Below are 27,116 nucleotides of genomic sequence, written 5' to 3' on the forward strand. Positions count from 1 at the left end.
CCCTTGTCTCGTCTCGTCAATTACTTCCAGTTGTGTTCCCCACCTGTGTGTAATCTCTCTGTGTTCTTCTGTGTGTATTTAAGTCGTGTCTACTCGTGTACTAGTCCCTGGTCTGTTTGTGTTTCATCCGTGTGTTCTCCCTGTTATCTACCGCCATGTGCCTCTGCTCACCCACCTTCGTGTTCGTGTTTTATTTTTACAATAAACACCCTTCGCACCTCCACGAGTGCCTGCGCTTGGATCCTCCTTTACTTTCTCCACACGGCTGATCCCATTCGCCGTGACAACTACTATGTGCTACCACAGCCTCTATGGATCTGTGGCGTGGGGCCTGTTCTTGTTCTGTCATGATCAAAGTCTCTGTGCTGTCCTTTTAGATGGCTTTTTCCAGCCACTGGTAGGATTTCTTGATATCAGCCACTTCTGCTATCTGTCAGTGGTCATCCTTGACAGTTCCTCTTCCTGTTTCTTAGGAATGACCAATCTTCAGCTGCCCAAGCACCTCATCTCCGGGTACCATGTTCCTGATATATTCATGAATGCTCTGTGTTTCATCATGGATTGTGGTTCTGACAATCACTAATCCTCGCCCTTCCTCATAGAGCCTTTGGGTGCTGGACCTCAGTTGGAGATCTCTGTCATTGTGAGTTTTGGTGTCCTATCAGTGGCATCTGTCTTCCTTTGTGGTCAATTTACCATTCTAGCTGGGTATCTGATGACCTGTAGGGCATGTGTATTGATGTCTTCCTCATTCCTACCATTTCGATGGCTTCTCAACACCTTTTTCTGGAGGTATTTGTTTGTGGCTAACCTTTGTGCATCTTTAACATGGTTTTCATCAGCCTTTGCGATACTCATGCATTTGTAGCTTATCCTGTATATCTCCTATTCTACCTTCTGGGAGCTCCAGTCCTTTAGTCTGGATCACCTTCCCTCACTTTGCAACCATTCGGCCACACTTATGAGTCTGAATGACATCCTGATGTCCTCACTGTAGATCCTGGTGAGGTGAATCAGTGAGTCGATGTCTCGTTCACTCCTGGCATATAGCTCTATGTCATCCATCTATATAGAGGTGGATGATGATCACTCCAGTCGTGAATCTTAGTGCGCTTAATGATGGGCTGGCTTAGGGGGACCAATCATGGGCAGGACAGCAGCAGGGACAATGTATCATCTTGGTATGTGCAGTTCCCTTCAAGTTGGCCTCCAGCGTTGTCTTCCACATTCCCATTGAGTTCCTGATGAATGTTATTAGTGCACTTTTAGCCTTGTACAGTGGCCAGCAGTTCAGTATCCATGAGTGGAGCATAGAGCCGCAGGCTTTCTTGTAGTCAATCCAGACCAGCAACACCCATGTCTGGAACACCACAAACACAACACTAGCGGACCTGAGTAGCCTGGGAGGATGTAAAGGAGTAAATGACTAACTGCACAAAGCAAGTGCTAATGGTAATTTGTTTAAGTATCATGTTTCTGAATGAAAAAACTGTTGTCCAATATACTGGCGTATCGCATCACCAAATATCAGTATTAGTCTTATAAATCCTATGTTGCTCAGGCTCTAATCACCTGAAATGCAAAAGAATCTGACCCTTTTGTTTTTATTAGATATGTTTAAAATTTATAACCAATTAATGGCATCTCTCTTATGATAAACGAGTAGAACAAATTTTTACATTACTAAAAATGGTATCTTATTTTCTATAAATGTTTTGTCTGGTATATGTTTTATGCAAACTTTGTGTTTTCACTGAGTATTCAATGATAAATGCACACGTTAGAGCAATGTAGTGAATTATGCTTTGTTTTCTTGTTGATAAATTAGGCTATCAAGCTGAAGAGAGGGAAGGGCTTGACAGATGTTTTCTGCATGTCGAGCTGGATAACTCCCAGTTTGGATCCATACATTATAATGGCATTTTTTGGGAAGGGGGGCTGTCTGTTTTTTGTTAATCGTTTATTGCTTTTCTTGTGTCTGCTCGAGCACCGAACAACTAATTGTGTGTCTCATGTTTGAAAGACGGGAACATTTTTACAGTACCTGTTAATTTATTATCCAGCACACTTTCCACTGGTTGCTTTTAGAGGTTTGTTTGACTCTACCTGAATCTCTCTACTTGAGCTTTATTCATCAAGTAAAAAAAAACTTTCAGTACCTCAATATACTAGAGTAGACAGAGGAGTGAATATGTTCTCATGCATAATCTATGCAAGTGTGCATTGATTAAAACTTTTTTTAATCAATGCACACAACGATCAGGCATAACATTATGACTGCTGACAGGTAAAGTAAATAACACTGATTATCTCTTCATCATAGAACTTGTTAGCGGCTGCGATATATAAAGGAGCAAATAAACAAACTTTGTATCCTTAAAGTTTAAAAGCAGTATAAAGTATAAAAGCATAAGGAGCAAGTCTGACAAACTGTGATGGCTAGACTGCTGGGTCAGAGCATCTCCAAAGCTGCAGCTCTTGTAGAGTGTTGCCAGTCTGCTGTGGTCAGTATCTATCAAACGTGGTCCAAGAAGGAACAGTGGTGAACTAGCAACAGGGTCATGGGCAGCCAAGGCTCACTGATGCACATGGGGAGGGAAGGCTGACCCGTGTGGTCTGATCCAACAGATGAGCTATTGTAGCTCAAATTGCTAAAAAAGTTCATGTTAGTTCTGATAGAAAGGCACCAGAATACTGAGTGCATTACAGTTTTTTGTGTATGGTATGGGCTGCATAGCCGCAGAACAGTCAGAGTGCCCATGCTGACTCCTGTCTACCACCGAAAGCACCAACAATGGCCATGTGAACATCAGATCTCGACCACAGTACAGTGGAAAAAGGTGGCCTGGTCTAATGAATCACGTTTTCTTTTACATCATGTGCATGTGCATCACTTACCTGGTGAACACCTAGCACCAGAATGCACTATGGGAAGAAAGCAAGCTGGTAGAGGCAGTGTGATGGACAAGATAGTGTGGGAATCGCATATCATCATAACATTATTTCAAAATAATACTATAACATGGTGGTTGTTGGGTTTTTTCATGTCTTAAATAAAACATGACATGAAAAATACATGCAAGAAATACATTTTCCCTTCTCACTGAAACATTTATTAAGGACTGATTATCCATTTATTAATGCCAAATAGGCTATTTACACATACTTAATAGATATATTGTTCAAAGTTTGTTATAGACACATATTATGTGAAAGCTGAAGCAAGCTAAAATATAAAAGTATGGAATATGAATAGCATGTAAGGGTTGAGAAACATGGAAGATTAATTAAGTTATACATTTGTGAATTGATTACATAGAATGAAAATGTCTTTTCAACAAAACTTTTATTAGTTAGTTAACATTAATGTTATAAGCCCTCAGACATATGAAGGGACTAATATAAAATCAGTGCTTTTGGGAAATGGTGATATTGTTTAAAAAGTGTCCCACAAAGTTAAGAGTGGAACAAACACTGTTTTTGATCACAACAATAAAGGGATAGCCAGCATTCAAAGATTCAAAGGATAGGAATTTAAAGATGTGGACCAAGACCAGGAAAGACAAAAGAGAATTACTGAATCATGGTCAAAACATTTTGTGATTTTATTTACTTTTGATTTTTGTCTAAACCCAGATTGTATTTCGTGTCTTTACTATAATCAAGAGCAGAGAACTTGCTTTAATCCACCTTTGTGCTTTCAAGCATATGTTTTCAGTGGGGACCGGTTTGAAAACTGTGGTTATTGGCACAGTCAAAGTAATTCTAAATGTCTGCTGCCAACACTAAAATCTCAGCATCCCACTTAGTACCTAAAAATGTTAAAATGTTTGTTTCTATATTCCAGGTAGGTTGTACTGTTGAGTTATTTTCCTCTTTTTTTTTTTAAATGAAACTCTTAAGAAGGATTTATTTTAAATGTGTTTTCAGTGGTAGCTCAGTTTCATGGATAAGACATTCCTCACTTTAAACTATAGGGCACATAATATATGCTTGTCAGCTGGTCTCTACCCAAAGAGTCTATAAATGCTTATTTGTAGGAAGGGTTGGCAAAGTGACAGCCCAATGAGCCCTACTAAATCACTATCAAACACACAAGACAGAGGCCACATGAACCTTAAACAATGAACCTTACATAAACACAGCTGGGCATTTTCTCCATTATTTCCCTACAAGATCTCCTTTTTATTTTGCTGTGAATATTTGTCGAGAAATGACCAAAGCCATGTAATGTGCATTCAGTCCTTTAACACAATGTATATACTAGAGATGGACCGATCCGATATTACGTATCGGTATCGGTCCGATACTGACCTAAATTACTGGATCGGATATCGGAGAAAAATAAAAAATGTAATCCGATCCATTAAATATCACGAAAGCACCTCACAAAACTTGCAACGCGCCTTAACTCGCCTCAGAACGTTAGCACGTCGGAGCAGTATGCATCACGTGATAGAGCGGCTGTGGCATGCGGGACCTGTCGGTGGTCTGGATAGCATGTGGAGCTTCGCTAGCAACCCGGCATTTCATCTCCGACAAAGTTATCCCCGAGAGAAGTAAAGCAAGTGTGTAAGTCCATCTCTGAATGTTTGTAAAGCATTCCTGCGTTAAGCTTAACAAGCGATATATGGAGCGACTGCCTCCTCTTGCTGCTACTTCAATCATGAAACTGCTTAACGATCAGCTGATCGGCTTTTCTGTGGCGAGTCCATCTCTCTAGTTTGCTTTTGGCCCACTTTGCACCAGAAAGAGGAAACCAGTGGATAAACAACAGCAGCACGTTTAAGCTTGATAAGCTGTTGTTAGAATTTATTTAATATTACTTTCTACACGAGGATCTTTTTCTACGCAGCTGACGGCTGTAACTGTGCAGGGGCGGATCTAGCAAAGTTTAGCCAGGGGGCCCGATAGGGCATTAACAGGGAAAAGGGGCACAAAGACACACTTTTCTTTATTCTCATTTAAAATGTCTAGCTTTTAATAAATAATTATCCGAATCTTACACCCAAAGTTTTAATTTGATGTAAAAGGAATAGAAGTCCATTACTGTATATAGTAACTGTTGAGTCTACGGTAATAAATATACCCTAGTAAGCTATAGTACTTTTTCCTTTGGGAAGGTACCATCTGTGCAGTCTGCAATTTTGTTGAAGAAAGATGTTGAATCTATTTAATATTTCTTGAAAAATAATTGATTTCTGTGCATTTTTTTTCACACTGCATCAAATTAAGGTTGATTACTTCGATTAAGCATCATGAGGTGGAGCGTGAGGGGTGGTTCCCTATTTTTTATTTATTTATTTTTGTTGTTGCTGGGAGTTGGAACCCTATTAGTTAGGTTGCTTAATATTTACGCTAAGTACTCTTTAAAATACCAGAATAGGGAGGATGGTGTAGGTTTAAGTTTATTAGATTGATCAGTATTGCTGAACTATGAAACATTTTTTTTTGCATACAGGTATAACAGAATAGCTTTAGTGTAGTTGTTGTTTTAAACTTGAGTATGAACTTATACAAAATTCAGCAAGATATTTAAAAAACAGTTTTGTTGATTAAAAAACACTATATCGGATTCATATCGGTATCGGCAGATATCCAAATTTATGATATCGGTATCGGACATAAAAAAGTGGTATCCTGCCATCTCTAGTATATACAGAGATCAGGCATCACGTTATAACCCCCTTTCTAATATTATATTGTCCACCTTTCTGCTGATAAAACAGCCCTGACCTCTTGAGGCATGGACTCCACCAAACCCCTCAAACTGTGCTGTGGTATCTCACACCAAGATTTTAACAACAGTTAAACTTTAAGTCCTGTAAGTTGCGAGGTGGGGCCCCTTGTTTGCCCACATCATCCCACAGATGCTAGACTGGAGTGAATTCATGTCAACATTTAAAACTCGTTGTGCTCCACAAACCATTCATGAATCATTTTTGCTATGTTTGCCTGTTTGCACTGCGGGAGGAGGCCATAATACCTGCAGGAAACCCGTGCCGGCACATGGAAAACATACAAAGTATAAGTATCAGTGTTGGGTTACTTTGAAAAAGTAATTAATTATAGTTAGTAGTTACTTCTTCAAAAAAGTAACTGAGTTAGTAACTGAGTTACAAGATTCTAAAAGTAATTAATTACTTGAAAAGTAACTATTGCGTTACTTTAAAAAAAACATTTAACCCTCTGGGGTCCAGGGTATAATTGGCCATTTTTCACTACTTTTGATTTTCCCTCCACATTACATCTTTAAAAAGTATTTACTTTGCCTTGTTTGGTATCATCCTTTTGGCCGTCATGGTGCATTTTTCCACCAAAACGAACGGGCTGTTTTTTGTTTTGTTTTTTAAATTTTTGTTCATAAGCAGAGAGTGCTTGCTAGCGCTGTCCTTAGACAGTAAACATGAAACTATTCAGGAAGAAACACGCGTATATATATTGTTTATCATGACTATGACATGGCCTATCAGCACAGTTTAAAAACTGGTATATATCACCTTGTTGCTTTGTCATCTTAAAGTCATGTGATTGGCTTACCACGACTACTTTATTTCTCTGAATACGGGACAATTCCGTTTTTTACGGGACAGTTGGCAACTATACTAACTCACCTTATGAATAAGTTCACTATCAGTAACATCATAGCACCCACCCAGCTGTATAGAAACTCCGTCATGCTAGCTAGTACACAGTACGAGTTATTGTAACTGACTGTAAAAAGTTAGCACAAATAATAAACCACACCTAACCTTGGTTTATATCTGACCCATATAGACTGTAGGTCATAACTTCCTACCTGAAGTTCAGTTCACCTGACACTCGGACCGGAGGCCGCCTCGGGTCTCTCCTCCTCCTGCCTCCCCTTTCTCTCATCCACCTGCTGGCCTCTGTGGAAGCTCCACCATAGCCACCACCAAACAACTGAGTTATTTTTACACATCGGCCAGCATCTGGCCAATCCACCATCTTTCATTGTTTCTACCGTTACAAAAAACAAAACAAAAAAAAAAAAACACCCATCGGCCCATAAAAACAAAAAATCACCATCAGCCCACCGGGCAAATGCCCGGTATGCCCGATGGCCGGTCCAGCTCTGCTTGTTAGTAACGGTAACAGCGTTGTAACGATAGAAATAGTAATTAGTTAGATTACTCGTTACTGAAAAAAAGTAACGCCATTACTTGTAACGCTGTTATTCCCATCACTGATAAGTATGATCAGTCGGGCCCCTTAGGCCCACCCACAATTCCATGTTAGGCTCCTAGGCAATGGCACTAACTACTCCACCACCACAGCACAATTACAAGTCTTGTGTCTGTGTCAAGGTACCCTCTGTCCTCTCTATGAACTCTGTTAACGATGTGACCCATTTATTCTCACTGTTTGGTCCTTCAAAGCTCAGCAGGTACCTGGCTCTGCGGGAACTTGTTCAAATATGGTAGGTCTCGTGAGAATGTCAGGTTTTCCATTTAACTCATCTCTTTGCTTTGTAAAAAAAATTGTGTGTTAAGTTGTGCTTTGTGAGCTGATCAGCTGCTGTACAAACTTTAGATGTATTAGTGGTGAAATATTAACAATGTGTAAAACACAGACCACACACTGTGCCGGTGAGAGTCACATCAGTGGCAGAGCGAGACATCCAGGTGTTATGTAATTATTTAAGGTGGGACATGGTTCCCTAACGTATTAAGGGTCGATATTAAAAGGTTCAATTGAGTATTTTTAGCTTAACCTGCAGGGATCACATGCATGTGAGACTAATCTGCATTTGACAGACCTGTGGAACATAAACCATTACAGTTTGAATTGAGGCTGTGGTGCATCGTTGGCTCTATGACCTGCAAATCACAGGAAATAAACGCGGAGTGACGAATCCATTCTTTTCTCTTCCACACCATATCCTTTTCTTTTTTTACCTCTTCTTGTTCAGCATCGTTCTACTTCTGCTTGTCTCTTTGCTATGTAACCCCTGTCTATCTCTCACCCCTCTTTCTCCAGCCTCCTTCTATTTTGCTTTCCTGTGTTACACGTCAGTTTGCTTCCTCTGTCTGCTTTTTAGCGTGTCTGACTCTCCTCGCCAATTCTGTTCTGCTTTGTTTCAGAGCTTTTATCCCATCTCCCCTTCTCTGAGCTAAAGCTTAATGTGTGTCTAACTGTGTCTCACATTCATTCCGTCATTGTCTCAATAAAAATAAATCATCTCCTTTGCTTTTACTCTAATTTATCTCATCTCGTGGATCATCTTTCCCTTCTTTTAATCTAACTTGCGCTGTTACCTTTGTATTTAGTATCTCACCTGCTCACTCGCTCGCTATTTCTGTCTGTCTGACTGTCACTCTCGCTATTTTTTGTTTTTCTCGCTGCATCATCTTATTAGTGTTATTTGTCACTATGCCTAGACTGGTATCACATGTTTGTATTTTTCTGTATCCCAAATAGTTACATAATGAAAAAGCTGGGAAGAATTTTTTAGCAGCATCGTTAAAAGCAGCATTTGTTTCTAAAAATAGTTTTCTGTACAGATCGTCTTCAAAGTGTCTAAAGTGACAGGTGGTGTCTGACAAAGTTTTGCACTGGTGTATGTTTATCTTGGAGCGTTTTTAATTTATATATATATATTAATAGTCAACCACTGCAAGAAATTGGCCATGACTGCTTTAATGTCTTTTTGATGCAATTTTATTACAACCTATGCTACCTGAGCAACTTAAATACAAAAAAGTATCTGGATCACTGTAATATGTTCAGTTCAGTTCAATTCAGAGGTATTTATGTGGCGCAACATCACAACAACAGCTGCCTCGAGGTTCTTTATACTGCAAGGTAAAAACCCTACGGTATTCAGGAGGAAACCACAACAATAAGACGATTCCCTGTGAGCAAGCACTGTGCTGTGGTGAGAAGAAAAAATTCTTACTTTCACCAGGAGGAAACCTCCGGCAGAACCAGTCTCAGGGAGGAGCAGCCATCTGCTGCAATCAGTTGGGGGTTAGGGGAAAGAGAAAAGGGAAAAAAGAGAGCACAGGGAGACATGACCAATCCCAAAATAGGGGAGAGAGGAGAAACAATTAAATTGATTTTTTTTTAAAAAAGGAAACCGTTATTAATATACCAGTGTGAGAGTCTGTTGCTGCACGTGGTTGACTGTTTTCACTTGTCAGTTATCAGACATTGTGTTAGGTACACCTGTTTCACTGCAGATTGATGCAAACATTTTCTCAGCCAATCACAACTCAGTGCATTTAGGACTTTGACTTTGAGTGTTGCATGGCTGTTGGTGCCAGATTGGGGTTTGCCCACACAACCATCTCAGAAAAACACAAAATAAAAAAAAATGGTAAATGGCCTGCATTTGTATAGCGCTTTTCTAGTCCCTAAGGACCCCAAAGCGCTTTACACTATATTCAGTCATTCACCCATTCACACACACATTCACACACTGGCGATGGCAAGCTACATTGTAGCCACAGCTGCCCTGGGGCGCACTGACAGAGTGAGCAGCTGTTCTCTGGGTGATGACAGCGCTCTGCTGCAACATTCAGATGGCAGTGACAGAATTTGGAATAAATAACATGAAAGCATGGATCCTGGTTTGTATCAAAGGTTAGGGCTGATGGTGGTGATGTAATGGTGTGGGAGATATTTTCTTGGCACACTTTGGACCCCTTAGTACAAACTGAGCACAGATCGAATGGCGGTCCAGCTGACTATTGCTGCTGACTGTGTCCATCCCCTTATGACCACAGTGTATCCATCTTCTAAAGGCTGCTTCCATCAAGAAAACATACCATTCAAAAAGCTCAAAGCTGAGGTCTCCTCCATAGTCACTGGTTCACAGCGCAATTATTCACATTATTGATCTGCAGCCATCAAATCTGCAACATCTGTGTGATGCTATCATGTCAACATGGACCAAAATCTCTGAGGGCTGTTTGCAGCACCTTGTTGAATCTGTGCAATGAAGAATTCATGCAGCTGTGAATGTAAAAAGGAGTCCAAAACAGTAGCAGCCAGGTGTTACTAAAGTGTCCACTGATATTTGTCGTTATTTACAGGGGCAGTGTAATTTTCCATCCAGTAGTTGCTGCAAACATATTATTGCCTAATGTCACTGTATGCTGGCAGGAAGATTGACGTTATTTGAAACAAATGTAATGGGAAAAGGACCCACGAGACAGAATTACAATTCAAAGATCCAAATCTTTAATCTATGCAAGCAGACTGCCACATGAGGTGGGCAAAAAAAACCCAAAAACTAGTTCAAAAGGTCACTTAAAGGGAAAGATTAGGAAAAACGCACAAGGAAATACCTGGAAAATCTGAAGTGGAACAGCAAGGAAACAAGAGTAATTGGGTAATGTAAGCCAGGAAATTTACCTTACCTTACTTTGGTTTATTAGGATCTTGAGGCCACAAATCTTTACATTTTCATGGTGTAATAATGAAACACACACATGCAAACCAACTTATAACACAAACCGTGACTCAAATCAGGGTAAGCCCTTTAAATTAGACAGTTTTTTCAATCCAGTTTTATTGGTTTCTTGTGTTATCTGTATTGACAGTGAATTCTCTCCCTTTATAGGCCATTATAAAACTGTTCTTTTCATTGCATTGGTTCTTGCTGTAGGTAATGATAATTGACTTCCTGTGGCCTGTCTGGTAGGATATTGGTTCTTAGCTACACTTAAATACAAATTTTCAAAACAAATAATTAATATTTGGCCCGAGGATGTAAACTACATGTATTGAGGATAAACTTAGGAACACTGGAAACAAGCTATATGTGTAAAAATCACTGTGCTTGTTTCTGTTTTAACAGAACTCCAGGTAACAAACCAGGCAGCAGCCCCAGAGGTCAGACTCCAGACGAGACCGGACGCCGCCACGGGCAGGGCCACGAAGCCAACTCTTCTGTTTCTGACTTGGCCAACTCGGTCACCAGTGACATGCTCATGGTAACATACACGAGTACTAATAGCTCAGATCTGTAGTCTGCTTTCTGCATTGATGATTTCAACTATATTTAGAGAGGAAGAACTGCTTTTGGCAAAGCCTCTGAATCAGAATAAATGAGATGGCAGAGAGACTTCACTGGTACTTTCAGATCATCTTTCATAATCTAAGATGAAAGGTGCATGCAAATCTGGAGATAAGAAAGTGGAAGACGAGCCAAAGGAGTAGATGAAAATAGTGTAAAATGTTCAAAACTTTCACCCGTTTGTGATTAATCACCATTACAAAGAACACTGTTTTAAAAGCTCAAATTAATACATTTAGCAGTACTGTTTATGTTTATCGCCTGTGCTGCCCAGTTTTCTAACTTATAGCAGCTAATCGTCTTCTTTGAGGCGGTTTGCAGCTTGACAGTTTATCTTACCTTTGAAAACAGCAGTTGACAGTTGAGTTAAAATGATCCACTTTCACTGACTGTGCTGAATTAAATGTCAGCGATAAAGTACAATCCCAGCTTCTTTTCTTTCTTTCTTTTTAAGCATCGTGGCCCTATTTTTGTATTTTGACAATCATTGCTATCAGTAATAATAATACCTAACCTGTCAAAGTCATTTCTGAAAAAACACAAAAATGTATCGTGCCAGTGGGGTGTCTGTTTGCAGCCAATCTAAAATGAAAATATATTTTAGAGGTAGTAGATTTTCTCAGAAACCTTCAATTTTCCCCACCAGATAACCTTTTTGCTTGCTTACCTGCTTTCTAGATCACAGTGGTTTATTTGATAAGTGCAATGATTTTCTTTGATATTTCACTATATGAGAAATAATTGGCAAGGCTTCAAAGATAAGATCAAAGTTGCAATGCAGATTTATTTATCATGAGCTACGTGTCACTTACTGTATATAATGCAGTCTTTTGGTTCAAAGACGGAGAAAGCCTACGCGCTTCAGTTCAATTGAGGAGGAAAGCTGTTTGAGAAGTCTTTCATCACTCAGGAAAGTGCTTTCTCCTTCACCCTCAGCGCACCTACCTGTAGAGCGTTACAGTTAGCTGCGGCTATACAGTAAGTCAGCTAACTGAAACATAAAGCAATCATTACCCTGAAGTGAGACGCCGGGAGGGGCGGCAACGTGCACCTGATTCAGAGAGGTTCGGTAATTAGCTGTGAGAGAACATGCAGTGCTGCTGTGGGTGCTGTGAGAATATGGCAGATCGGTATGAGCACTGTGTAATTATGTGGGTTTCATGGGGTGTCTGAGGAATTCACAGTGGCAGTGCCTAATGATAATACTCATTCTGGGCACTTTTGCCAAAGCCATCTATATATTACACAACCCTCCTTTCATGCTGAAAATACCAATCCTGCACTTTTGAGCCACTTGTGGTGCTATATGAAAAGACATAGTCATATATACAGACAGTACTGAGAGGAGGGACCGAGTGAAATGTTATTGGACGTCACAGTATATATGCATCCAACCCACTCAAGCATCTCAGGTGATAGGGGTTTGGGGGAGATTGCATGGGGGTCCTGTCAGCATCAGGTTCTTATCAGTACGTACTCTGACACGGCTTTCATTTTGTGTGGTGCTCACAGAGTGGTGGAAAGTGTGGTGTGAAAAGTGTCTTTGCCTATTATCACACATCCACACATTATAGGGAGGCTTATATGTGCTTTATTTGTTTAAAGGATAAGGCTAGTGATATTCTACCGTTTGTTGCCACTGTCAAGGAATCTAATGGAAGGATCCCGAGCACCCGAGGGTTAGTCCATTCATTTTTGAATCGCAGTTACAAAGGAAAGGAAAGGGTTGTAACATTTTGACAATAATAGCTCAGAATTATAGACAAATAATATCTGATGAAACAACATAAAAGTGTTCTTTATGTTGTTCTTGAACACTTGCAGTCAAGAATTGCTAAAAGTGCTCATGAGCTCTCCAAAAACTACTTGGAATCAGCCATTCTAAGAGATCGGGAGATCCGACTGGAAGTGTCGCTTGTAGAGGTGAAGTCTGGTTGCTTTTTTTCAAGACTGACATGTGTGACCCTTTCCTAGATCACAACAACTTTGACTCACAGGACAGAAGAAGCATTGTGCATTGTAGAGATGCACAAAGGTGGCTAGAAAAAAAAAAGTTAAATGCTTTTTTATGAGTGTTCATCGAGGTGCAAAAGGACAATTTGATTCAAAGTGGAGGTATGTAGGGCTGCTGTGCTCCCAAGAGTGGCTGGCCTGCAAAGATCACACAACGAACTCAACACGAAGCCCTGAAAGAAGTGAAAAAGAACAGAAGTCAGACAGCAAAAGTGGGACATCTGCACAGATCTCTGCAGCTCCCTCAAATCTGACTTTTTTTTATCCACTGTGAGAAAAATGCTGCATAACAATGAGGAAAGGACAAGAAGAAGAAAAGAGCATGTTGTAAGTTTGGAATTAGGCCTGGCCTCTTGGCAATCCATGGGGAAACAATGAATTTAAAGTTGTGTGAAGAAGTTTTGAACTGTAGTATCAGGGCAAAAGTCAATTACTTTAAGCTTTGGAGAGATTTACTGATGGAATAAGACACTGACGAAGAGCACACAAGTAAATTAAGAATCAGAATCGCTGAAAAAGAACAAAATTCATGCTTTGAGATAGCCGAGTCAGAGTCCTGACCTTAACCCAACTGAGATGCTGTGGCATGACCTAAAGAGTCCACTCAAGTCATCTCAGAATTACTGATGAACTCAAACCAGTTATGTAGTGAGGAGCAGTCCTGAATTCCTCCTTAATACTGTGCTGGTCTCATAAGCAGTTCGAGGAAACATCTGACAGGAGTCACTGCTGATAAAGGAATGCAGTCAGAGGGATTATTACCTATGCATAATTAGAACATAAAATGTAAAACTGTTTATTTTTTTTCTTTTATATATTGGGGTTTAGATGAAGATCTGTCCTTGTTTTTGTAGAAGTGCTGAAAGCCTAAGTTACTTTTTTCCCCAAAGGGTTAGCACGCTTTTTCTTCCAACTGTGCATTTAACGACATGACTTCCAAAAAACAGATGTGCTCTGCGGTTTTTAGCAAATGTTACTCAAGCAAGAGTAAATGATACATTTATGTGTGGTGTGTGTGAGTGTGTCTATATAATATGATATAATCTATATATAGGCAGCACGGTGGCACGGTGGTTAGCACTGTTGCCGCACAGCAAGAAGGTCCTGAGTTCAATTCCAACATCAGGCCGGGGTCTTTCTGTGTGGAGTTTGCACGTTCTCCCCGTGTTTGCGTGGGTTCCCTCCGGGTACTCCGGCTTCCTCCCACCGTCCAAAGACATGCAGCTTGTGGGGATAGGTTAATTGGATAATCCAAATTGTCACTAGGTATGAATGTGAGTGCGAATGGTTGTCTGTCCCTGTGTGTTGGCCCTGCGACAGACTGGTGACCTGTCCAGGGTGTACCCCGCCTCTCGCCCTATGACAGCTGGGATAGGCTCCAGCGCCCCCCGCGACCCTGAAAAGGATAAGCGGAAGCGGATGGATGGATGGATGGATGGATAGAGATTTTCCTTGTTTGAGGCGACCAAATACTTATTTTCCACCCTGATTTACGAATAAATTCTTTACAAATCCTACCATGTGGATTCATGGATTTTTTTTTTCACATTCTGTCTCTCACAGTTGAAGTGTACCTCTGGTGCAAATTACTGACCTCTGTCATCATTTTAGGTGGGGGAACTTGCACAATCGGTGGCTGACTAAATACTTTTTTGCCCCACTGTATATATCTGGCCATGTTTGCCTCTGTTGCACGTGGATCGCTGTGGTTTTTAGAAAAAGAAATTAGGAAGGCAAATTTAAAAACTGGATAAGAAGGGAGGGGGGGACTCTAAGAAAACGAGAGTATCCAAATGCAGAAAATTGGGAATAGCAATTTAGGCCATCTGTTGGCTGGAGGACTGCATAATGAAAAGTGAACATATTCAGCATAGAGAATGAGGCTGGGCAGCACCACCAGGATTGTGTGGGAAAATACAGAATTGGATATTATGTTTCTGCCCCTTGAATAATGCCTCCAGCTCTTCCCCCATCAGATAGCACTTTTTAAACTGGATTCTCTCCCTCCCTTCAGGCCATGTCACCATCAGTCAGAGGATGTGTCTGTCAATAGATAATCTGCTTTTCCAAACAGCCATGCAACCAGCTCTGCCCTTTTCTTATGGGGGACGCTAGCCATGCAACATAACATCATGCTAGTTTGCCACTTACAAGCTGTGGTATTTATGGTGAAGTTCAGAATTGGTGCCCCCCGTGGTGTGGAGTTCAAGTCACTTGTTTAGTGTTCGCTCCTCTTTAAGTGTTCAGACTGTGTGACCATGCTGTGAATATTGCAGAGCTTGACCCTTGATTTAGATCATAGCAGTGCAGCTCCCGCGGTGCTACACTTTTATACCTATCCAGCCCCAGTTCATTAGGAAAAAAACATAAAGTAATGCGGTCTAATGTAACAGTCTTATATTCAAAATAACCCCCTCATTATCACGTCAGTATTCTTTGTTATAGGGACTTATTATAATCCTTTATGTACTTAAATCTGAGCAGTATGCTTAGATTTTAAACACTTTATTATCAACACTGACAGCAGCATTGCCGCATGGCTATTACAGATCTATAATCTAAAAAAAACCCAGCTTTTTAACTTTAGAGAAGTGCTATAAAATCATTCACAGATGGTTTCTTTTTCCACACAGGCATACAAACTCACATAGCAACTATGGCAGAGTCACCATACAAGTCTGTTATTGTGGCTGGGCTAATGATCAAACCGCCACCTCTACTACCTGTGCAACACCACCCCAAATGACATATGTACAACATACTGCACAGTGGGTGGAAGTTGTTTATAGAAAGTAGTCTATCTACTCACAATTTGGACACACCAGTTCAGCAGCACGGAAAATGACATTATCTGCATTAACACATATTATTCTTTAACTGGAATCTTATCTCCTTGGAAACAAAATTCAGTTTATATCCATTCAATTATTGTTTTTAGCCAATTTGTTGTTTTTGGTTTTTGTTTAAGCAGGAAGTACCGTAAAAAAATCTCTTTTGCAAGATTGTGCTGGTTCTCTTCCTCTGATTCCTTCTGGAATCTTTCTTATAATTGTCATATTTCCACCCTTGGCAACAAGAACTACAATCATTTGCGATACCTTTCACAACTTTCACCCCGCAGAGGAATTTTTGCCCACTCTTCTTTGCAGAATTGTTTTAATTCAGCCACATTGGACATTTTTAAGCATGAACAGGCTGTTTAAGGTCATGCCAAAACCTTCATTTCAATTTTTTGTGCCATTCAACGGTGATCTCACCGGTCCAGTTGTCCATGTCCTGAAGCAGCAAAGCAGCCCTAGACCATCACACTACCAACACCATGTTTAACTGTTGGTATGGTGTTCTTTTTATGATACTTAAGAGATGTTAGTTTCACACCAGAGCTAACAGGACTCAAACCATCCATAAAATTCAACTTTTGTCTCATCAGTCCAAGGAATATTCCCAAAAGTCTTGGGGATCATCAAGATGTTTTCTGGCAAATTTGATGTTGGTGTTGGTGTGGTTCAAACTTGGTGTTCTTCTTGGTCAGCAGTGGTTTTCTCCTTGGAACTCTCCCATGGATGCCGTTTTTGCCCAGTCTCTTTCTCATTGTTGAATCAAGAACTCTGACCTTAACTGAGGTGAGTGAGGCCTGCAGTTCAGATGTTGTTTGGATTCTTTTGTGGCCTCCTGGATGAGTCGTCAGTGCGCTCTTGGGGTAATTTTGGTAGGCCTGGACTCCTGGGAACATTCACCACCACCCCATGTTTTCTCCATTCTTGTTGATAATGGCTCTCACTATGGTTCACTGGGGTCTCAAAGCCTTAGAAATGGCCTTGTAACCCTTTCCAGAGTCATAGATGTCAGTGAACTTTTTCACATCTTTTAGCCTACTTCACTTTGTCAGATGGACTCTATTCAAGTGATTCTTTGGTCAAACAGGTCTGGCAGTAAGCAGGCCTGGGTGTGGCTAGGGGAATAGAAATCAGCATTTCAAGAAAGTGTATTTATTTATTCATTATTTATTTAATAAATGAATATGATTAAAGACTTTTCCCAGTGCTGTAAATCCTCCAATAAGATAACAGAGTTGAATAAAAATAAATAATGCCCTGCTTATCTCCTCTTGTTCTGTCAGCTGTCACCAGGTTCAGAGGAAGAAGAACATGAGGGTCCAGTGTGTGAAAAGCTGGGTCGTATTCAGTTCAGTGTTGGATACAGTTTTCAAGACTCCACCCTCACTGTGAAAATTCTCAAAGGCCAGGATTTGCCAGCTAAGGACTTTTCTGGCACCTCTGACCCATTTGTCAAACTATACCTGCTGCCAGACAAGAAGCACAAACTGGAGACAAAAGTGAAGAGGAAGAATCTAAACCCCCACTGGAACGAGACCTTCCTTTTCGAAGGTGTGATCAGGAAGCCTTTCCTTAAACACATTCACAGCATATGCAGGCAGTCATTTCTGTCTGGATCACTGTAACATATTAAGACTATCGTGTGTGAATCTCTTTCTCAGGGTTCCCCTATGAGAAGGTGGTTCAGAGGACCCTGTACCTCCAGGTTCTTGACTACGATCGCTTCAGCAGGAACGACCCAATAGGAGAGGTGTCCATTCCACTCAACAAGCTGGACCTAGCCAACATGCAGACTTTCTGGAAGGAGCTGAAACCATGTAGCGATGGCAGTGTGAGTAAGAAGGAAAGAGGCTGAGTAGAGGAAAAGAAGATAGACAGGAAGGGAGGGGGCAAGATGAAGAGAAAGAGAAGATGGGACAGAATGTAGCGGGTGATGTCATTCCTGGCTGCCGTGATGCTCCCATGGGAGATGTAGCAGCATGCTAGAGGGAGAAGGGATAGGGAATATGGAGAGGCTGACAGGTAGATGAAGGAAACACAGGCAAGCAAAGGAAACATAGGATGAGTGACAGAATGGAGAGCAATGCAATGAGGCAATTCAAAATGAACAGTTTGTTATTGTTTTTGTTATTGTCTATGGTTTTTTCCAGGGAAGTCGAGGGGATCTGTTGGTGTCTCTGTGTTACAACCCCACAGCCAACACCATCACTGTGAGCATCATCAAAGCCCGCAACCTCAAAGCCATGGACATTGGAGGCACTTCTGGTATAGATACTCCCTCATCTTCCTTTCTTCAATACATTTTTACATTCCAACAACAGAAAATGAGAAAATAGCGTGTTTATATTTCATTTTTGGTTTTTTGTTGTTGTTTTTTTGTTCTCATTAAATCCCCAATTCTGGTAATTCATGAATGCTATATTGCTTCATAACCGGCACATTTCCCTCTCCTCAGACCCCTACGTAAAAGTGTGGTTGATGCACAAGGACAAGCGTGTGGAGAAGAAGAAGACGGTGGTAATGAAGCGCTGTCTGAACCCTGTTTTCAACGAGTCCTTCCCCTTTGACGTGCCTGCCCACGTGCTGAGGGAGACCACCATAATTATCACCGTCATGGACAAGGACAGACTCAGCCGCAATGATGTCATTGGGAAGGTATCTCCTTCCCACTTCTCTTCTTCGCCTCTTCCTCTCTTCTTCTTCTTCCTCCTCTTTTTTTCTCTCTTCCTCTGTGTTTTTCTGACTGTCTGTCAGACCATCAGCAGATGATCAGTGAGCCAGTCTCTACTGACCCCTGCTGGAACATGCAGTTCATTCCCCTGTGCTGTAAATGAACTCATATGCAGCAAACAACAAGCAGCTAATTTTAAGTGTGAAAGTAAAAGTGTGCTTTATTTAGACTTAATACTACAACATTTAGGAATGGCACAGAGGCAGATGGAGATACACACAGTCAGCAAACTGCACATTTACTGTTTTGGCTAAATGCAGATGGTGAGTTTAAACCTTTCCAGCTTTAACCGGAATATCCCCTGAATTTCTTTGTTGAATTAGCTGATCAACTCTGAGAAAAATTAATGTATTTCTGTTACAACGTGATTAAACATTTTAAACTTCTTATCTGCATCTTTTAGTTTCCTATAATTTTTCGTAGTTTTAATGCTTTCTGGGGAAAAAAATCTAATAAATTGCAGCTTCTTTTAGACACAAAGACATGTAGATGTACTTTACTTTAAACGGCAAATATGAACCCAGTACTGTGCAAAGGTCTTAAGCCACCCCTCATTTCTTTATATTTTGCAACCAAGGAATCTTGGAGTTTCTTGTGACTTTTTAAAGTGGTCTTAAAGAACAGTTCTCCAGGGTTTCTGTAGATCTTTCAAATGTTGTTTTTGGACATTGGCTGCTTTTTCCACACATTTTCAGTCCTGCCCTTCACACACACACACAAGCAGGCAAATAACTTGAGGGGATTAACCAGTGCTGTGTCTACACATGACAGAAAATTTAACAAAGAACCAACTATAAATTTGTATCCTTTTTTGTTACTAGCTGCCTGTCGCAAAAACATACATAATATGTTCCCATTTCTTTAGTTGAATCTACAAAAATGCCAAAAGTAACACAATTTGACAGTATAATATTGCATCTTTTGACCAACAAGGTAATTCCAAAAGAGCTATTTGCTGTAAGCTTGCCATATCGCAGCATGGTGTTGAGTGTGTCCTCAAAAAAATATGAGAAAACTGGTCAAACGGCCAACATCCAAAAAAAAGAGCTTTGAATGTCCTTCAACAAGCCTGGAGAACTATTGCTGAAGACTACTTAAAGGAATTACAAGAAAGCTGCCTAAAAGAGTTCAGGCTGTGTTGAAGAATAAAAGTGGTCACACCAAATATTGATTTTCAAGCCCGTTGTACAAACTCTGTTTTTACTTTACATGCTGTATTTTCGTGTATATTTACACCTGCTTCAATAAATAACTGCACCTATTTCTCATTTTCCAAGCAAAATATAAAAATTTGAGGGTTGGCTCAAGGAGTTTTGCAGACCATTGTTTATGTATTCCTTTGTACTGCTGCCTGTAGACAAAGTCACATTGGGTGCTCTGACTGAACAAGTCTGTGTTACGCTTGCTCAACAATTAATATGAATTAATTCACTGGACATGCAATTTAACAGTTTCTGCTTCGGTTGTAATTACTACCAAATTAGATTGTTCTTTTCTCGAAACTTGTGGGATTTGTCAGGATTTTAATATCCCATAAAACCACAGTTTCTTTTATCCCATAACTGCTTCAGATATCAGACTTAACAGTAACCAAAATAACTCCTTTTTTTCCCTGTGCAGAGTGAATGATTTGCTTGTTTTTAAAACCAAACACCAGCTTTTCTATAAATAAACATACGGTATATGTATTAGGAGAATAAAAATGGAATACACCAAAGCTTAAATCAAATCTTTGTTTCATCAGGCACTTAAAAAAAATCTATACGCTGTGTACAGCAGGGAAGAGCATTTACTTTATAAGGCTTTCATACACATCTACAATATTTACAGGTACTATATGTATTCCCATTCTAACCACATATATTATTTTCTTTCACGCCGCAGTTGCCTATTATTAGAATAGCTTCGTAGAATAGAGAACAATGAAAAAGTGAACAATTTTTCATGTGGAATCCAGGAGTTTCTTGCTACATTAGAATCGCTTGCAGACGAGTCTGTGTTTGATCCTATTAGTAACAGCATTAGCCTTTCTCTGAGTTTTTCACTGGGTGAAATCTCTTGCTCTAATGGCTTTTTTTTCTGCTCTGGATTTGAGTTAAATTCCAATTAGAGCAGCAGGCTTAGTGGTGAAAGGGCTACACTTAAGAGTCACAGTTTTTTTCTCTTAATACTCTGCTGTTTTATTGGGAGCATTCTTTACAAATAACATCTATCTCTGTGTGGCTGTATAGAAGTTACAGTGACTGTCTCTTCCTCACAGATTTATCTTTCATGGAAGAGTGGCCCTGCAGAGGTAAAACACTGGAAAGACATGATGGGTCATCCTCGCACTGCCGTGGCCCAGTGGCATGCTCTTAAGGCCTGAAGGACCCAGCAGCCCACCTGCCTACATTGTTTTCCCCTGAAGAATCCCCCCACCCTGCCCCTGCCCTCGGCACATATCCCCTACTACCTAAATGCACTGTTGGGCTTCAGACCATCTATCATCTCTTTGTTCTCAGGCCTCTTTGATATTCCTCGCCTTCAGTTCTCCTGACACCTTCCTTAAATTTCACCCCTGTCAAGATCTGATTCCCGCCTGACCCTGTCTCATCCGTTTGTCTGAACTTAAAAATGTCTTTGATGTCATACGCTCTCCTTGTTCCATCTTTCTTTTTTTTCTCTTTTTTTTTTCTTCCACCACGTTTCCCTAATGTTTTACATCAGAGCAGTACCTCTTAACACCCGTAATTACAAACTACCAACCAAAAATGGATCAAACAGGCATTCCAACCATCCGCTGTGGCAGTGTGTTTGTTTGATTGTTTGCTTGATTGTTTGAATCCTTCTGTGTTTCTGTCTCTCTTCCGACATTCCTTTAAAATGCCTAAAAAAAAAATCAGGAAAAGCGGCACAGGCAACAGAAGAGCGATGGGCTGTATTTAAAATGGACAGGAACTGGACTCTGTCACTCATCATGTTTTTCACTCTTCACTCCTCCTCCTCCTTCTACCACTGTAATAATTCTCCCTTGGCTGGAACCCTTTGTCGTCTGTGCGTGCTGTGGGTGATGTGCTGTAACCCCAAATGAAGATCGTCAAGAAAAAAATAAGAAAAAAAGGATATGAACATGAACATTTAGCACTGGTCTAAAAGGGGCAAGTGTCAAACTGCTTTCCTATTTTCTTTAACTCCCGATGGACAGAAAAAAAGAGTAAAGTGATTAATGTTGTGTTTTATTTATTTATTTAATGAGTTTTGTTTCGAAAGAACTTAGAGAATCAACCTGTTCTTCCAGAAAATAAGCAAAAAGCAGCTTCCATGAGTGTGGAAGTGTGGGGATAATGCGTGTGTGTGCGTGTGCGTGTGTGTGTGTGTGTGTGTGTGTGTGTGTGTGTGTGTGTGTGTGTGTGTGTGTGTGTGTGTGTGTGTGTGTGTGTGTGTGTGTGTGTGTGTGTGTGGGAGGAAATATTTTAGATTTGCACGGCTGAACAAAAAATATTGTCGAAAACCAAACTGCCCTTGATAACAATGACAAAAAATGAGATTAGCTGAACATGTGGGTGGAGGTCACTGAAGTTAGTGTCAGTCTGTCCAAAACACATACACAACTTTCTAACACGCCCTTTAGTGGTCTCAAAAAAGACAGCTAGTTTCAGTTTCACATGTAAAAGATTTGAGCTCAGAAAATCAGACTAACTGCCGGAAATATATAACAGAGGATTTCATTGTCAAACAATTTACCACTTTGATTTTTAACGTTGTTGTGTTTTGGTAAATGGATATAGTCCAGAAACCCCAATGTAAATGGTTTTCTTTGAGAGCAGAAAACAATCTGTGCAAATTGTTGACGACATATAGACATGGTAAAGCAAAGGTACACCCTTTCTCAGTTCTAAAGTTTTACATACCAGCACATAATAAAAAGTTATTGACATGTGGTAAATACAACCTGAGATGCACAACAACACATTAGTTTAACTGAAACTAAGCCAAAATGAAGAAATAGTGTGTAGAAAGCTTATCGAACCGCCTTTAGCAGCAATAACTTGAGGTTAAGAGCTGGAATTTGACTGGGCCTTTGCAACACCTTAATTTTTAGCTTTTCTGCAATGTTGTAGATTTGCTGCTGTGCTTGGGATATTATTGCAGCCAGGCTTTAGTTGTCAAACAAATCGCCTCACATTTGACTCTAGAATAGTTTGATAAATAACTGCAAGGTGTCCAGGTCCTGTGGCTGCAAGCCCAAATCATCACCCCTCCACCACCGTGCTTGACAGTTGATGTTTGTGCTGATCTGCTGTGTTTGGGTTTCTCCAAATGTGGCGCTATGACCAAACATCTAAGGTGCACATAGTTTTTCACACACACTGTTTCGGCATTTTGGCTTAATGTTTCTTGAATTAAAAAATGAGACTGTGTAGTATGTTTTATACTTCATGTGAGGTTGTATTTACCTCATTGTAAGACCTGCTAGGACAGATTATGTTTTTTATGTCCTGATATTTAAACCTTTTTTCTTTTTTTCTTTTTCTTTTTTTTACCACTACGTTTTCCGAGTTTATAAGAAAATATTGAGTCCTACAACTAGAATTTCACTTTTTTCCATCACATTTCACTGCTGTGGTACCACAGCAGCCAACCGTTAATGCATGGCTTGATAACACTAGTGATAGATTGGAAAAACATTTTTTGAGATCTTATGTCCTCTTTCTAGCTTTTTACTGCTGTTTTTTTAACCATCTCCAAGATCTCATGGTGATAAAGTGCCCAATCCTACACCATGGCATTGCACCAATATGCAATACCAGCAAGTTTCTCTAAGTCCAGTACATCAGTGGCAGTGACCAGAAACTACAAGAAAAATATTTCTTACAGTAGTAACTTAAAACTGGCTGTTTTGGTGCGATGCCACTTTGTGCTCTCAAGAAATCTCAGATTGTATGTGCAGGCTCCGCCTGAGCAAACTGCTCTGGGCAGCCATGAGTAATAGTCAGTAGTAGTCAAAAGAAAGCAGACCTTGAGGGTTTTTTAAAAATGTATTTATATAGTTGAGATTTGTGTTTTCAAGGTTGACCATGAACCTTTAGACTCTTTTTTTGGGATGAACTGACAATTTATGAATACATGCAGTAAAATATGAGAAGAAATCACATGAAATCAAAAGTTTATAAACTGTTACAAGATTACAAATTACAAATATGCCCAAAATACAAAATAAGACTGCAGCCACAAGTTGCAGACGTTGTCAAGAGATTAAGAGCCCAGGAATATCATGGACTACAACTGGGTCGTTAATCTAGACTTAAAGACAGCAGCATTTGGAGGATTTGTAACGGACACAGGGAGTGGAGCTGCAGTTGAGAAAGCCCTGTCACCTTTCTGTTTGAAACGAGAACTGGGAATGTAAAGTCAGAGTTTGTCTTTATTTAGTTATTTTTTTTAAACATCTTTGCTGCCTGAATGCGACCTCCCTCAAGTCCTGTACAGACACGAGCTGTTGGGATGAATGGAAACAAATGAGAGTAATAACACCTGGGGTTGGGAAAAGTCTTTTTACATTCCACTGTTTGTTTTTTGTCTACTGGATGTATGTGTGTGTGTTTGCACCGTGGTTGAATGTCAGTATTTGAACTTATGTTTGTGTGATTGTATTTACTGTGAGTCCCTGTGTGTATATCTGCACTGAGTTCTATTTTGCCAGTTTAATACTGAACAGCATTCTTTGCTGTTTTTATTCTGTATGAATCCAGATGTACAGAGAAGTATGTTCTTTTCTTCTTTTTTTTAAGTTGTCACTTCTTGAAGAATCACTGCACTTGTTGACGATGATGCTGGAACAAACCTCTCTTCACAGCAGGCTTATTTTCCTCATGTTTGGAGGACATTTAGATCTCTTATACATGAGCTGAGAGTGAAGGTCACAAGAAAAAAGCTTTACAACAACCACAGATAAAAGTTGCTCCATTTGACCGCCATACACCAGATTTTCAGTTTAAACAAAAGCAGCTGAAGACGTTTTTCCTCTATGCCCTATCTCGCCTCTCTAAGTGGACCAATCTAATTCACCAAGGCCAAAAAACGAAGGGTCGCTCCTTCACGTCACAGCTGATGCTCCCTCAAAACACCCCCATTGTGCACACATGCTTTCTGGCACAAAGTATTCTGTGTGTGCCTTATGAACCCCGTCACGCCTTGCTCTTCACCATATGCGCTCCCTCTCCAAGTGTCAGGAAGGGAGGAGGGGGGGAAAAAAGGTGAGACAGGAGATAATCATCACCTCTTTGCTTCACTGTTAGCTACATCTCAGGTCAGAGCAGAGCCTTGGAGCATCCCAAAATAACCACCTCTCATATTCATCTGTCTGTCCTGATGTACTGCCCTGCTGACAAAGCATTACATTCCAAAGGCTTAGTGAAAGTCAATCAATGCAATTTAAATATTGGTTAAAGATCAGTCAGGGTTTGATACATTTTTTTAAGAAATCGAGCTAAAATTGTCTTCTACACTCGTCACTGGCCAAAAACCAAACACTGGTAAAGTTTACTGGACAAGCTCGCATTTCTGTTTTAGGGCATTCTCTTTAGGGACTGCTTGAGACAAAGAGAGGTTAACCAGCAACATTTTAATTTATATACTGACTGTATAAAATGATTGTGAAAATGTTCTGTATGGAGAAAAAAAGAGAAAAAGAACCATCATTACTAATGGGGTTGTAGATATCTATCCTTGATATCACAAACCCCCCTGTTTCACTCCCTTTCTCTTTGTAGTTACACATCCGTGGGGTGCACAATGTTAAATATTGACCATTTATTTTTTTGAAATCTGTACAGTGTATATAATGATATAAATGTATATATAAAACAAAGATACTTCTGGTCTGGTATTGTATGAATTTTTCATATTTTCTTTTATTTATATTACTTTAACTCACACGTGTATTTCACAGTAATAGTTAATTCAGTCTTTATTTTAAGTTTTTGATTACTGGCTACCAGGGTCAGGAGCAGACCATACGTGCTGGATGGGCAACCAACTTTGACACTGGGGGAGGCATTTGGCTCAGGACAGCTATATATGATAGTACAGTCATGGAGACATTTAGCCACAACTCTAAAAGTGCAAAAATATCTATCTTAGATTGCAGAGGCAAAGGGGGAGACAAACAATAGAGACTTTTTCTCCACACAGTAGGACGGATGATTGTGAGCGCACAGTGTCATCAACACATTTACATTTGTTTCGCAGTTTTTCAGTAGAGTCGTGCTTTGAAACTAGTTCTCAATATCTGCTCAGTGTCCTCCTCAGAGTCGTGCTGATTACCTCAACTCATGCAGAACTACTGTGCTCACATTACAGTAACTTATCTGTGATATTTCAGGTTTTCATTACCAAATTGTATGAATTAGTGTAACTTATAGTTGAAGTGCATCAGTAAAATGCAGCTGAGGGGGTGTAGTCACTCTTTTAGGTGGGGCTAGACCCCTGAGATCCATGGCCACTTCTTGCCAGTAGTGTGTTGGACCTTAGCTTTTATAACTGCCTTGTCTTTGTGGCATAGATTGAACAAGGCGCTGTGAACATTACTTAAAAATTTTGGTCCATGTTGGCATGATAACATTACACAGTTGCTGCAGATATGTTGGCTGCACATCCATGATGTGGGTCTCCAGTTCCACCACATCCCAAAGACGCTCTATTGATGGTGATCTGGTTATTGTCGAAGCCATTTAAGTCATGTTCAAGAAACAAATTTGAGATGTTTTAAGCTTAGTGTTGTGATGTGTTATCCTGCTGGCAGCATCCGTCAGAAGATGGATACAGTGTGGATATAATGGAATGGATATGCTCAGCAACTCTTCTAGGCTATGGTGTTGGTGCCAAGAAAATGCCTTTATGTTGTTGCCATATGCTGACCCATCTGAATATCAGAGCAGAAATCAAGACTCAAAAGGCCAGGCAACATTTTTCCAACCTTCTGTTGTACAGTTTTGATGAGCCCATCTGACTTGTAGCCTGAGATTCCTGTTCTTAGCAGGCAGGAATTACACCTGCTGTAGCCAATCTGCTTCAAGGTTCAACATGTGCATTCAGAGATGCTCTTCTGCATACACTGGTTTTAATGAGTGCTTTTTTGAGCTACTGTTGCCTTCTAAGCAGTATGTCCATTCTCCTCTGACCTCTGGCATCAACAAGGCCTTTTTTATTCAGAGATCTTCGGCTTTCTGAATATTTTTCAAAATGTTTTTAGACCATCCGCTGTAAACCCCCAGAGACGTTGGTGTGGGAAAATCCCAGGAGATCAGCAGTCTATGAAATGCTCAGACTAGCCCGTCCAGCACCAAAAACGGTACCATGTTTCAAAGTCAATTAACCCCTTAAAGCCTGAAAATGAACTCATTGCCAGAAAGATTTAACTTTTTGAAAATGGAGAATTTATTGAACCATGTGACAAATTTGTTACAAAAAATGACATTTGCCACGTGATTGTGTGCTGCCTTGTGTGCTC

The 27,116-nt window shown here is 40.2% G+C and overlaps 1 protein-coding gene across 4 annotated transcripts in view; it reads left to right on the top strand.

Annotated features, from left to right (window-relative positions):
• syt7b (synaptotagmin VIIb) overlaps window positions 1–25,429 on the top strand; it is a 133,834-nt gene extending 108,405 nt beyond the window's left edge. For all 4 annotated transcript variants that reach the window (XM_080884073.1, XM_080884076.1, XM_080884075.1 and 1 more), the window contains 6 exons: window positions 10,826–10,961; window positions 17,178–17,445; window positions 17,556–17,725; window positions 18,045–18,159; window positions 18,350–18,549; window positions 20,886–25,429. In XM_080884073.1, coding sequence (XP_080740199.1) covers window positions 10,826–10,961; window positions 17,178–17,445; window positions 17,556–17,725; window positions 18,045–18,159; window positions 18,350–18,549; window positions 20,886–20,990 — 994 coding nt within the window. In that variant the 3' untranslated portion in view covers window positions 20,991–25,429. The remainder of the gene's footprint in view (window positions 1–10,825; window positions 10,962–17,177; window positions 17,446–17,555; window positions 17,726–18,044; window positions 18,160–18,349; window positions 18,550–20,885) is intronic.
• The last annotated feature ends 1,687 nt before the right edge of the window (window positions 25,430–27,116 follow it).

This window comes from Rhamphochromis sp. 'chilingali', assembly GCF_963969265.1.
Source record: "Rhamphochromis sp. 'chilingali' genome assembly, chromosome: 6".
Lineage (NCBI taxonomy): Eukaryota > Metazoa > Chordata > Actinopteri > Cichliformes > Cichlidae > Rhamphochromis > Rhamphochromis sp. 'chilingali'.